This window comes from Bemisia tabaci, chromosome 10 (genome assembly GCF_918797505.1).
Source record: "Bemisia tabaci chromosome 10, PGI_BMITA_v3".
Taxonomy (NCBI): Eukaryota; Metazoa; Arthropoda; class Insecta; order Hemiptera; family Aleyrodidae; genus Bemisia; species Bemisia tabaci.
Window position 1 is genome coordinate 23,449,289 of NC_092802.1, and position 14,195 is coordinate 23,463,483.

Consider the following 14,195-nt stretch of genomic DNA (forward strand, 5'->3'; position numbering starts at 1 on the left):
ATTGCACACTTACATTTTTGTAAAATAAATTAATTGTTGGAGTCAATTTGGCAACCTTGGATTGGAGTTACGTTCCTTCGTGCGGGAGACGACGAATTGTCCTCAATAGTACATGTTTTATCCGCGGAAATTTGGCAACTAGCGAACGTTCATACGGCGTTTTTCCTTAGCACGGCAGTACACATATAGGTATAGGTGCTTTTATGAATGAGCCAAAATAGTGCAACCTTCATGCAGAATGGAGTCCAATTGGATTTTGTTTTGCCATGAGTAACCGCTATTTCTGGGTTATGCACCGCACTAGTTTTCGAAGGTACACGTAAATGCGCTTTTACAGATGTGTCAGAAACGGTAATTCCATAATACAAAGTTTGGTCCATTGCCTAGTTGGACTACATTTTGCGATAAAGAACCACTATTTCTGTCTCATCCATAAAAGCTCTTGACTGTATGGGGAACTGATGACTCAGGTGGGTAGCATTATGCAAAAAAGAAGCTCCAGAATAAATGCCTGGTCTCAACTTCGAAGCATAGCTCTCTTTTTTTGAGTAATTGCGCGTGATAACTGGACATTATTTTGCAATAGGGGACTACTATTTCTAGCTCATCTATAAAATCAAGTATCCACATAGGGAAACTAATGGCACATACGTTGCTTCTAAAATAAGCCGGAAAAGTTCCTGAATTGCAAAATATTGCCAACCGGTCGATTGATACGGGGTGATCGAGTGATTCCGTTTTGCAAACTGTGCTATCGGCGATTTAAGTTTTGCAGTAAAGAATCACAATCTGGTTCTCGCTGGATCACAGCGTAACTGTCGACAACTTCTAATAGGCACTTACGCGATTTCTCCAAACACGATCACCTGGAAGCAAAAATTCATCTTCTTTCCTGGTAAACTCAGACTCAGAAAACACCATGGTTTTTCTCTATGTAGTGGCGTCTCATTCATATGAACTCTTCATGGATCTAAATTTTGCGGTGGAAGCTTCTATTTCCGTCTCATTTCAGAAACAATGGTGGGGCAACGTCGCCACGCGAAGCCCCTCCTCCTCTCCCAAATACAAGGCCACCAGTTTTTTCTTACAAAAATCTCCGTAGGCCGTTAAGAAAAATGACACAATGTCGTCTCGATGTGCTGTCTAAAGTTGAGTGTTTCAAAGAGGTTCCTCCCGTTCGGATGTACTCGTATTGTTCGCGCTAAACCAGGTGATGTTTATAGGCTGAGATGGTGCAAGCCAAGCAGTTGAAGGAATTTCTTTTACTACCGAAATTATTGGCAATAATTTTGAATGTTCGCATCATCTCGTGACCAATGATGAGGGTGGACTTGGATAAAAACCACAGCTGGAAATGCTGCTTTCGAACGGTTGGTGATTTTGCCTCTAGATAATTATATCCACACGGGTGAGCTAAATCAAAATTGGATAGCTTTCAGCAGAAAGGAACCAAGCCATATCAGCTATTGCCAAATTTAATAAGGCAATTTAATGTTTTACATGAAAATGGTTGTGCGGATTTTCGGGCAAATTTAATGAAGTTTTCTCCGAATTGCGTGGCAAATTTTCTTAAAATTTTCAAAGGAATAATCCCCACAAACGTTCTTTTGTAAAAAATTAAATTAACTAGTTAATTTTGGAAATAGCTGATGTGGCTTGGTTCCTTTCTGCCTAACGCGGACCAATTATTACTGAGCATTAATCCAACTTCAATAATTGTTTTTTAATCATATCACATATGGACTGCATTTTGCAATTAGATACGACTAGTTCTGACTCATGTGAGAAACAGCATATGTGCTATTGGTTTTCCTGTGCAAATAGGTGATTTTATGCTAGAGTAAGAAATAGCAGATCCTCATGGAAAAGTGTAGTCCAAACAAGCTCTCTGATTTCCCAAATTTCCATTATTTGTCATAGTCTTCCTAAAGATGGACTGGGCTAAATTCCAGAATTAAGATATTCATTTAAGAAACTATGGATTATTTGGGACCCGCGCAACCTATCAGCATCAGCATCGTTTCTGCACGAAACGAACGATTGAAAGTCAGGATTTTGGAGAATTTTGTATATCAAACTAAATTTGTAAGCTGCGACGGATTATCATCGGTGATTATCGGTGGCTTTGAGGAAGAGAAGTATGTAAGAGAGGGGCGAGGCGCAATTGATCGATTATCGATATTTCTCCCATTTGAAGCTGTGTTAATGGATCGATTATTACGGTGTCCGTTGCAAACACCGTTTGTCGATCCTTTTCTACAGGTTAAAAGTCAGATCAATCGATATATCGCAAAGCATGCCACGCCGCTGGTAAGAGAGGAATAACCTATTCGGAATTTGAGGCTCTGACGCTTGCTAATTAAATCAGATATTATCGTCATTGACATTCGATACGGGAAAAAACAACGGTTTTAAAGTTATCATCAAGCGTAACTTTACAGACAAAGAGGTTTTTTAAACGCTCCGCAACACCTGATAACAAGTGCGCCCATGGAAGTTGAATATTAACAATTGAATTGATGCAGGCGGTACATTGGAGGGGGTTCACTTGGTGCAAATCAACCATTCATTTCCGTAACTTGCTCGTCACAAGGGAATTGACGGAAGAAAACGTTGAACTACGATTAATAATTATTTTCCATTGATTTTGTCGGATTTTTCAGACATCAGCCTAAGTAATATTCACATTGCCTATAGATTTCTTCGCATATTTCATTTTTTTTTTTTTTTTTTTTGCAGAAAAACTGATCAGCATAACGCCTTATAAATGTCTGAATTCACCTCAGCCAATAGAGGACGTGCCCATACAATTTCAAGATAGAATTTTTCTCGGATTTTTGCTGATGAATAAAAAATAACGACAGGAAATTAGGCAACGTCTAAGATTAAATTTCGCAAGAAGGAACCATTGTCTGGCTCTTTCATAAAAACACCTTCCTGAATAGGAAAACCAATGGCATATATGTTGCTTTTAAAATGAGCCAAAAATAGGGGTTTCTGTAATTGCAAAAAGAGGTCCTACTGTAGTTAGTGTAGGTCTGGTTACATCTGTTTATTTCAATCATATTAAACTTGGATAAATTAAATAAAAATTAGCCTAACTACATTTCATGATGCGTAAAATGCGCTCATGTTTTAATACTCCACATGACAACGATTGAAGGAATTATCCTAAAAATTCGTGTCGATTTAGCCTAAACTACAAAAAAAAATACTAACAAAATTTTAGACTGGAGTTTAGCTAATTGGACGGGTTCGCCAGAATTGATGTAACTCACTCCACGTGGTCTAGTTTCCTCTTACGTTTTATTTCCATTACAGAGAACTATTTAACGTCGTTAGACTATCTACGAAGCCTAGATTATGAAGAATACACTTACGCATACAAATTTCAAGTTTTCCCGTTACTCAATATTCTGTTCCAAAAATAAACCAAGAGAGCAAAGAGGCCACGTTTGATGTAGTCAGACCGATTTAGATTGGATACGTCCAATTTTTGTTCTCAAAAAGTATACAGCAAAAGAGGAAACTAAAGGCAAAGTCTGATGTAGTTCATTCCACTAATTTGACGACGTTTTACACTTAGGGACTACAATTTCTCCATACATGTGATACCTAACATAAGATGAGTTAGAAATGGTAGTTCCTATAATTGCAAAATGCAGTCCAACGGAGATGTTGCATGTGTGAGGAATTTGCGATTTGACTATTGATTTTTTTGTAAAAGTTCGCGAGAAACAAAACACGATGGTGCCACTGGTTTTCTCTGAAATCATCTCCCAAGCTCAAAAAAAGCTCTTAAGTTGAGGCCAAAATGGAGGGGATATCCCACGCTATCCTGCGAGTGCACTTCTACATCAAGACAAACTCTCCATGCAAAGATAGGGAGCAAATGCATTGACAGGGTTGCCACTTTATTTGGGGACTCCAAAACTGAAAACACGGCAACCCTGCTAATATATTTGCTCCTTATCTTTGCATGGAGAGTTTGTCTTGATGTAGAGGTGGACTCTCAGGATAGCGTAAGATATCCCCTCCATTTTGGCCTCAATTTGAGAGCGTTTTTTGAGCTTGGGAGTTGATTTCAGAAAAAACCAATGGCACCGTCGTGTTTTTTTTCGCGAATTTTTACATAAGAATCAGTGGTCAAATCGCAAATTCCTCACACATGCAACATCTCCATTGCAAAATGTAATCCAATTCTAGTTGAATCCCCCGAACTGTAATGCGTTTAAGGATATTTTTGTCAACCTACTAATCTTTATTAGTCTATTCTAGCTTTACGCTTGCGGTGGGGCAATGATGGTATTCGTTTACGACGGGGTGGTTCAGGGCCAAACCGGCGTGCTCTTCCCCCAGTTACAAGAGAAGGACAGTGCTATCCACCTGACCCCAGATGAGGAGACATGGATAGGTGGGTTTGAAGATGAAAAAAAGTTACTTAAATACGCAGTCCTTGAGTAAACTTCTTCTTGAGTTTAGTTCGGGTCATAGCATCATTTGCTCCCAAGATTGATAAAAACACAAATGAAGTCATTATTATAATCTGACTTCCATTTGGACTATATTTTGCAATGGGTCAGTTACGTTGGTCACAGAATCGTATTTTTGTGCGTAAATTAAATTTCGTAAATTATTTTACGAATAATTCCAGTCATGCTAAGCAGCGACAAAAAGGCACCATCCCTCCCTAGTAAACCAGATTTCCTTTTCAGTCGCAATAGATAAGCAATGATGCAAAACCCATGATTGATTGTAGCACTGGTAACAGGTGTCTTCATTGGTGTGCAATCAAAATATATAGTCGGCTCACCTGAAGGATGCGACGCTGATTACAACCATTACGAATTAATTTCTGCTTTCACGACCTCTCGCCGCGCTACATTAATTTCAGCGACAGACAAGATGCTACAGACTGACATTACGAATGTAAGACGGTGAATTATCTTCGTTACACCGGTTGCAAACACGGAAACGCTCATGAAATAAAACATAATTAGTTTATGATTCATGGAGACTCTAGTAAACAGACGGATTTCATTCCGAGAACATTCAATTCTCTGTACATGTACGGGTGCCATTAGAGTACCTGTATAGCGAGAGTATGGACAGATGTGAAACTCCGAAAATCCATCAGGCCTTCACCGATGCTTCTGCGAATAAAGTTAGGGCCCAGAAATGCAGCCAACCTATGAATTTCAATTATCCAGAACGATTTACTAATACTATTGTTACGTATTGTTGTCGTTTATTAAGCACGTGTTTGACTCAGTTTTTACATAAATTTACTCAATTTTGCGGAAGAACGCTCATTTCTGTACATTCTTGGCCATCTTGGTTAGAATTGGAACCTGCAGACTGGCAGTGAAATTTTGTGCGTTAGAAGTTGGTTAGAAGGGTGGCTGCACTTTTGGGCCCTAAGCCCTCCATGAAGCGACCTGTCCATACTCTCGCTATACAGGTACTCTAGGTGCCATTGTTACCATAATTCAGGGTGATTTTTTCTTCGACGAAAAAAAATATCATGATAAAACGGGTATATTTTGTTTTTTTACTTTTGCTGATCCAAATTCAGAGACAAGAAACCCTCCACTGGCCTCTTGGCGACCGGTGGAAGCTTTCACTTTCAGGAACTCAACAATTCCTTATGGACAATTATACTGCCGTGCTAAGGAAAAAGGTCGTATGAAAATTCGAGAGTTGACAAAAATCCCAGAATAAAAAATGTATTTCAGAGGAAAGTTATGCATATTTTTCCTGAAATTTTCAGATATTTCATAATAAATCATGAACAAAGTTGACCGAAAAATTCGAGGAAAAATATTCGCAATTTCCCCAGTAAACTCAGTTTTTATCGGAGGAAGCTTGGCAACGTCTGAAGGCTCATACGGCGTTTTTCCTCAGCATGGCAGTATAGGGGAGCAACAATCAACTACCTACATTGTGGATGATGAGCTTCGGGTGACGTCATGAGCCAGACAAGTTCCCTCCGGCTTGTTTGCAAAACGGAACTGTCAACATGTTCTTAACCATCAACCATGTAGGTTCGACAATAGAATTATGAAGTTCCGAAAGTAAAAGCTTCCACCATGACCAAGATACTGGTGGAGAGTCTCTTGTCTCTGTCAAAATTTAGTTAAGTTAGTCAAGTTTTTCATTTCAAAATTGTGGATGATTTCATTTTCATTGCAGCCAGTCTCGGTGTTCTCTTGGCTCCGTTTTCGGCGCTGCTAAGTGGTCCGGTCGTGGACGCGTTCGGCCGAAAATCGGGACTGATTTTTTTCTTCGTCTGTTGCGGGGTCGGATTCGGTATCACAGCATGTGCCACACAGGCGTGGCATATATACATGGGCCGAACTATCTGCGGGTTTGCACTTGGTGAGGACTGATTATGAATTGCGATTTGTATCATACTTACAAAAGCATTTGCCGCACTTATATCCAAATTAATGGGCCTGTTTCAAACTTCAGCTACAGCAAAAAGACGAGTTGATTATTGTAGAAAATGGCTCAAAATCACGATGAGCGCATCGCATAGGGAAATTCTGGAATGGTCGTAATGCATAGTGACAATATCATAAATGCATTTCGGTGAATGTAGACCTCCGGTGCGCAAATAATTATAGAATGGACCAATTGGACCAATAGGAAGTTTAATCCTGACACATGTGACTTACGTACCTCGTCTAGTGACCCATTGGAGAAATTCTGCTATAGTATACCCAAAAATGGTCCTTATCGATACTCCTGTCATAAAAAGTTTCACGTGGAATATCAAGATTTCATTTTTAGTCAGTTGGAATTTTTTAGCTAACGTCCGTTAAAAATCAGCATAAAGCTGATAATCTCAATACAGAGGGGAAAAGTTCATAAGACACAATTTTTCCTCAATGAGATACGCTGTTACACACATTAGTAACGACCATTCAGGGTGGCAACTGCAGACGCGTTTCGGCCTTATTGGGCCAATCCTCAGTGCAGCGCAGCCTCCTTGTACGAGTGTTGCACCAAACAGCGTATGTCTTTGAGGTAAAATTGTGCTTATATGATCTTTTCCTTTCTATATTGAGATTATTAGCTTCACGCTGATTTTTAAACCTTGTCTAAAAAATTCCAACTTACTGTCTTGCTACTCGTGCGTCTACCGGAATCAGTTCGTGTATTTTATTTTTCATGAAATATGGAGATGTTGCATGTGTGAGGAATTTGCGATTTGACTGTTGATTCTTATGCAAAAAATCGCAAGAAACACGATTGTGCTACTGGTTTTCTCTGAAATCATCTTCCAAGCTCAAAAAAAGCTCTGAAGTTGAGGCCAAAATGGAGGGGACATCCCAAGCTATCATGAGAGTCCACCTCTACATCAAGACAAACTCTCCATGCAAAGATAGGAAGCAAATACATTGACAGGGCTGCCACTTTATTTGGAAACTCTAAAACTGAAAACACGGCAACCCTGTTAATGTATTTGCTCCCTATCTTTGCATGGAGAGTTTGTTTTGATGTCGTGGGATATCCCCTTCATTTTGGCCTCAACTTGAGAGCTTTTTTGGAGCTTAGGAGTTGATTTCAGAGAAAACCAGTGGCACCATCGTGTTTCTCGCGAACTTTTACGCTAAAATCAACAGTCAAATCGCAAATTCCTCGCACATGCAACATCTCCATTCCGTGTCCAAGGAGTATCTACCAGAACGCACTCGAACGTTCGCTTCCCGGTCTCGGGGGCCCCGACTAACGGGCACAAAAGCGGGAAATCGAGGCGGAGGAACCGAAGCGAAATCAACTCCAAAGCTCAAAGGAAGCTCTCAAGTTGAGGCCAAAATGGAGGGGATATCCCACGCTATCCTGAGAGTCCACCTCTACATAAAAACAAACTCCATGCAAAGATAGGGAGCAAATACATTGACAGGGCTGCCACTTTATTTGGGGACTCCAAAACTGAAAACACGGCAACCCTGCTAATGTATTTGCTCCCTATCTTTGCATGGAGAGTTTGTCTTGATGTAGAGGTGGACTCTCAGGATAGCGTGGGATATCCCCTCCATTTTGGCCCCAACTCGAGAGCTTTTTTGAGCTTGGGAGTTGATCTCAGAGAAAACCAGTGGCACCATCGTGTTTCTCGCGGAATCAATAGTCAAATCGCAAATCCTCCCACATGTAACATCTCCATTGAGCTACGTCTTTTCGTCCGGAAAACCGCGAAGTGTGCTACAGATCCGTTTCCAGGACCCCTTGTGGACTATATTGTACTGCAAATACAATGACGGGGCTGCCACTTCATTTGGGGACTCCAAAACTGGAAACACGGCAACCCTGTTAATGTACTTGCTCCCTATCTTTGCATGGAGAGTTTTTTTCTTCATGTCCTCATGTCCTTTTCAATCCCGTCGGATGTTCCCAGGTCTGGAGTCGGTGGGCCTGGTCTACCTCGTGGAGCTGAGCGTGAAGGAGTACCGCTCCCTCCTGCTGGGCGCGACGGCGGCCATCTACACCGTCGGCATCCTGATCAGCAACGTGGTCGGCGGCTACCTCCCGTGGCACCTGGCCTCGGGCATCTTCTCCCTCACCGCATTCGGCTTCGGCGTCGTCCACTTCTTCGCCCCCGAGTCCCCGGCCTGGCTCTACAAGTCCGGGCGCCGCGACTCCGCCGTCCTCAGCCTCCAGGCCCTCGGCCGGAGCCCCGCTAGCGTCCGCGCCGAACTCGAGTTGCTCGAGTTGTCGGCCCGGACTGTGTCCGAAAACGTGAGCGTTAGGGTGTTGCTCGAGCCGACGGTATGGAAGCCGCTGGTTATCGTGTCGCTATTGTTGGTGTTTCAAGCATTCACCGGGGGCTACCAGATCAATTCTTATAGTGAGGATATCGTCCAGCGACTCGGCACTGAATACGATCCTTTGCACGTTTCTAATATCATGTCGGTAAGTTTACTCTAACGTCTTGTCTCCATGGGACGTTTCATGGAATGTTTCCTAAGTTCGAATCGCAGGAATGAGACTTCTGGGCTTTTTCCTCGTTAAACAACACAACAAAATTTCCTAACGTATGGCAGCCGCTGGTTATTGTGTCGCTTCTCTTGGTCTTTCAAGCAACCACCGGGGGCTACCAGATCAATTCCTATAGTGAGGATATTGTCCAGCGAGTCTGCACCAGATACGATCCTTTGCACGTTTCTAATATCATGTCGGTAAGTTTACTCTAACGTCTTGTCTCCATGGGACGTTTCATGGAATGTTTCCTAAGTTCGAATCGCAGGAATGAGACTTCTGGGCTTTTTCCTCGTTAAACAACACAACAAAATTTCCTAACGTATGGCAGCCGCTGGTTATTGTGTCGCTTCTCTTGGTCTTTCAAGCAACCACCGGGGGCTACCAGATCAATTCCTATAGTGAGGATATTGTCCAGCGAGTCTGCACCAGATACGATCCTTTGCACGTTTCTAATATCATGTCGGTAAGTTTACTCTAACGTCTTGTCTCCATGGGACGTTTCATGGAATGTTTTCCTAAGTTCGAATCGCAGGAATGAGACTTCTGGGCTTTTTCCTCGTTAAACAACACAACAAAATTTCCTAACGTATGGCAGCCGCTGGTTATTGTGTCGCTTCTCTTGGTCTTTCAAGCAACCACCGGGGGCTACCAGATCAATTCCTATAGTGAGGATATTGTCCAGCGACTCTGCACTAAATACGATCCTTTGCACGTTTCTAATATCATGTCGGTAAGTTTACTCTAACGCCTGCGCCTTGTCTCCGTGGGACGTTTCACGGAATTTTTCCCACGTTCGAATCGCAGGAATGAGACTTCTGGGTTTTTTTCCCGTTCAACAACACAACAAAAGGATGTGTCCCATTAAGTAGGGTATTTTGGCCCTAACTTTGGTCGCAAATTGAAACAGCTTAGAATAATGTCATGATCGACTCTTGGTCAAATCGACTCTTAATCATCTACCCTGTGGGAACTTGTTCTTATTTGAGGTGTTTTTGAAAGGTTTTTGCCTGATTTACCAGCGCGCAGTGGTGAAGTTTTGCAGTTTTCTCGAATAATTGCTCATTTTCGGTCCTAAATTAGATTGTTCATGTATGAGCTCAAGCGACTACCACTTTCTTCCTTAAATATGTTAATCTTTAGTACACCCATTACAACATATTTAAAGGACAAAGTGGTAGTCGCTTGTGCTCATACATAAACAATCTAATTTAGTACCGAAAGTGAGCAATTTCTCGAGAAAACTGCAAAACTTCGCTACTTTGCGCTGGTAAATCAGGCAAAAACCTTTCAAAGACACCTCAAGTAAGGACAAGTTCTCACATGGTAGATGATAAAGAGTCGATTTGACCATACATGACATTATTCTAGGCTGTTTCAATTTTCGACCAAAGTTAGGGCCAAAATACCCTCCTTAAGGGGACACATCCTTTCTTCTTCTTCTTCTTTTGAAGTCGTTCCTGGGACTCCACAATGACTCTTAGTTGGATTGTGATTAGTGTTGACTAACTCAATATTTTTCCTAACTTAGCAAGTGAGATTTTTCCCTTTGCCAAATCCCATGAAACGTCCCGCGGGGACAGGGCCTAGGTGCCGTCAGGTGAAATGACAATAATTCCAACAAGCTGTAATAAAATAAACTTCAAAATTATAAGGTGAAAATCATAACGCCGCAAGTTTGCATAATCGCGTCGAACACAAAGCGGCTGGCGCGGCGCGGGACTGGCGCGCACGGTGCGAGACGCATAGCGCCTTACAAGACCGCAGGATACTTCGTGCATTGCGCGAACAGCACGTAGCGCCTTACAAGTCGGCAGGATACTCCATGCATTGCGCGTATACCGCCGTGCGCGCTCAAGTCGTTCACTGTCGTAAAATGTTCACGAACGGTTTTTTTTTTTTTTTGAAAATGGCGGTGGGAGGGGGGGAGGACAAAGCTATTTCAAATGCTTAAAAGAAGAATTAAACATTAATAGTTTTACAGCCATGTTTACAAATAATAACTTAAGAGACATTCTTAAATAAAAACAGGAAAATATTTTTGTAGAGTTTACAAGAATAATTATCAATCAAGTAAATTTAACTGGGCAGTTTAATTTTTTACAAGAGAACGCTTGTAATGATTCCTTTGAAATTTTCGAAGAATCTGCTTCGTATTATACAGGTTATTCACTGAAATTCGCACTAAAATCCGCACAACCGTTCTCATATACAAAATTAAAATTCCCAATAGCTGATTGGCTTGGTTCTTCTTAACGCGTTTCAAATAGACGCATTCAGTGTGACGTCACATTTCGATATAGTTTCAATGTCTCGAAAGTCGAAATGTGCCCCAACAAACGAACATTACCTCAAAAGTGAATGATCAGAAGAAATTACAGGGGACTCTGCGAGGAATAGGCTGGATCGTTGAGGAGTTCGTTTGATGACTAAGTATTGTCGCACGAGCTCATTTTATCGTCAATTCTCATGAATGTGGTCTCGAACGTTTTGGATAATGATTAGCTTTCATAATTTTACAGTCCCATTGATTAATTTTTTGGTTTTATTCTGGTTTTCACATTCTTTCGTAAATTTTTCATTTTGGACGTTATTCGTTTGTTGGGGTACGTTTTGACTTTCGAGTTATTAAACGACAGTATCGTTCCGTGACGTCACCACTAAACTACCGTCCACAGCAAAAACGCCGTAACTCCATTGCAAATTTTATATTTTTCTTCCACACATACTGCTCTAACACAAGAAAATCCAAAAGTAGCATGGCTTCATTTCTTCAATTTTGAGTTTCTAAGGGTATGCCAAAATCGACTCGAAAAATGAAGGATGAATAATTGCTATAGTTTTCTTGTAGAATAGTATTTTGTCAGAAAAAAATCGAAAAAATATCGAATGGAGATACGGCGTTTTTACTTTGGACGGCAGTAAATGCGTCTGTAGTAGAGCTTCATCAGGGTGTCTAGTATTTGTTAATTTTGAAAAATCCTGATTTTTTCCTGCTTCTTCCTGATATTTTATAAAAAAATTCTGATTTTTTCATTTTGAAAATTCCTGATATTTTCCTGATTTTTCTCGACTCCTGGCGCGGTAGGCAACAAGCAGTAAGACTTTCTCCGCTGAGGAGATTCGCGTAGAAAAATTCCTGATAAAACGTCCGATTTTTCCAATTTTCCTGATTTTTTCCTGGTCGGCCAAAATTCCCGATATTTTCAGGTTTCTCCGGTTTTTCCTGATGCTAGACACCCTGCAAGGCTTCATTTCTTCAATTTTGAGTTTCTAAGGGTATGCCAAAATCGACTCGAAAAATAAAGGATGAATATTTGCTCGTTTTCTTGTAGAATAGTATTCTGTCCGGAAAAAAATCGAAAAAATGTCGAATGGAGATACGGCGTTTCTCCTTAGCACGGCAGAGTAAATGCGTCTTTAGTAGAGCTTTATCGCAGAATGTGGTCCACTTTCCCTGTCCGCAGGTCGCAACCGCCGTAACGAACTGCACCCTGGGCGTCTACTGCATCTCCTACATGCGCCGCCGCCCGGCGACCATCACCCTCTCCATCCTCGTGACCCTGGCGTCCCTGGGGGCCGGCATCTACGAGCTCCTCCTCCGCGGCGCCCCCGGTCCCTTCGACTGGCTCCCGATCGCCCTGCTTGCGGCCAACCTGAGCCTCGGCTCCGTCGTCACCAACATCTCGTGGATCCTCTCCGGCGAGGTGTTCCCCCTCCGGGTACGCGGCTCCACCACCGGCGCCATCTTCTTCGTCGGCTGGGGCTCCCAGTCGCTCGCCATCAAGCTCTACTACGCCTCCCTCGCGGCGCTCCGAGTCTCGGGGCTCTGCTTCGCCTACGCCGCCGGGTCCCTGTGCACCGTCCTCCTCGCCGTCTTCGCGCTCCCCGAGACCCACAACAAGACCCTCTACGAGGTCGAGCAGAGCTTCAAGAGGAGGGAGTCGAAGGACGCTGAGACTCCCGTCCAGGATGAATCGAATCTCTAATGGAGATGTTGCATGTGTGAGGAATTTGCGATTTGGCTGTTGATTCTTATGTAAAAGTTCACAAGAAACACGATGGTGCCACTGGTTTTCTTTGAAATCAACTCCCAAGCTCAAAAAAAGCTCTCAAGTGGAGGCCAAAATGTAGGGGATATTCCATGCTATCCTGAGAGTCCACTTCTACAACAAGAAAACTCTCCATGCAAAGATAGGGAGCAAATACATTGACAGGGCTGCCACTTCATTTGGGGACTCCAAAACTGAAAACACGGCAACCCTGCTAATGTATTTCCTCCCTATCTCTGCATGGAGAGTTTGTCTTGATATAGAGGAGGACTCTCAGGATAGCGTGGGATATCCTCTCCATTTTGGCCTCACTTTGAGAGCTTTTTTTGAGCTTGGGAGATGATTTCAGAGAAAACCAGTGGCACCATCGTGCTTCTCGCGAACTTTTACATAAGAATCAATGGTCAAATTGCAAATCACATGCAACACATGCAACACATGCAACATCTCCGTTGCCCGCATGCTTCAATACACCGATTCAGAGTGCTTTAATAGGGAGAGTATGGCCATTTCGGTTTCCACCTCTGCAGCCTGCTGGTTGAAATTTTAAGTTTCTGGGGTAGACATGGATGACATGGTTGAAAGGCGGAGCGTGATTGGTCGGCTATGTCTTACCGCTGCTCTATCGTGCCATTGTCAGGTAAAATGGACGACATACTGTCGGAAACATAAGGAATGCCTTTAGCTTGTCGTGAGCTCCATCCGATATAAGCACGACAAAGCAGCGATAAGACATAGCCGACCAATCACGCTCCGCATTTTAATCTATGTCATCTATGTCTACCCGACAAGCACAAAATTTCAACAAACAGGCTGCAGATTGGTTCAGCCATCTAAGGGTGAATGGAGCCTTCTAGGACCCAAAAATGGCGGACGCCGTAAGTAAATGTAAATACAAAATGGCTCAAAATGTAGTTTCATTTGCATATCGCGATGAGAAATTAACGCAAAAGTACTATTGCGACGTATTTACATGTTTTTACGGCTGATCGTGAGTGATTTTCGCGAAAAATCATCTTGGATGTAGTAAGGTTGGCAGCAAGTGCGGTTGCTGATAACCGTCAAAAGTCAAAGATAACCATCAGAAAAAAAGAAGGAACAAAAATCTGATTGAATCAAAAGTATTTTTGCTTATCAAATTTTAAGAGTTTGAACTCTGGA

At 42.3% G+C, this 14,195-nt stretch overlaps 2 protein-coding genes across 12 annotated transcripts in view; one reads left to right on the forward strand and one right to left on the reverse strand.

Annotated features, from left to right (window-relative positions):
* Positions 1–14,195, reverse strand: part of CASK (peripheral plasma membrane protein CASK) — an 832,536-nt gene that overhangs the window by 604,389 nt on the left and 213,952 nt on the right. The window lies entirely within an intron of this gene.
* Positions 1,141–13,029, forward strand: LOC140225651 (facilitated trehalose transporter Tret1-like). Its single transcript, XM_072305237.1, has 5 exons — positions 1,141–1,370; positions 4,279–4,414; positions 6,193–6,378; positions 8,402–8,916; positions 12,450–13,029. The coding sequence occupies exons 1-5, from the start codon at positions 1,317–1,319 to the stop codon at positions 12,969–12,971; spliced, it is 1,413 nt and encodes a 470-aa protein (XP_072161338.1). The 5' UTR covers positions 1,141–1,316; the 3' UTR covers positions 12,972–13,029.

What these genes read in the sequence shown, in the direction of transcription:
- LOC140225651 (XM_072305237.1), top strand. Translation starts at nt 1,317, where the DNA reads ATGATGAGGGTGGACTTGGATAAAAACCACAGCTGGAAATGCTGCTTT. An exon ending in GGAAATGCTGCTTTCGAACG is followed by an intron (nt 1,371 to 4,278) that starts GTTGGTGATTTT and finishes AGTCTATTCTAG; the next exon opens with CTTTACGCTTGCGGTGGGGC. An exon ending in AGATGAGGAGACATGGATAG is followed by an intron (nt 4,415 to 6,192) that starts GTGGGTTTGAAG and finishes TTTTCATTGCAG; the next exon opens with CCAGTCTCGGTGTTCTCTTG.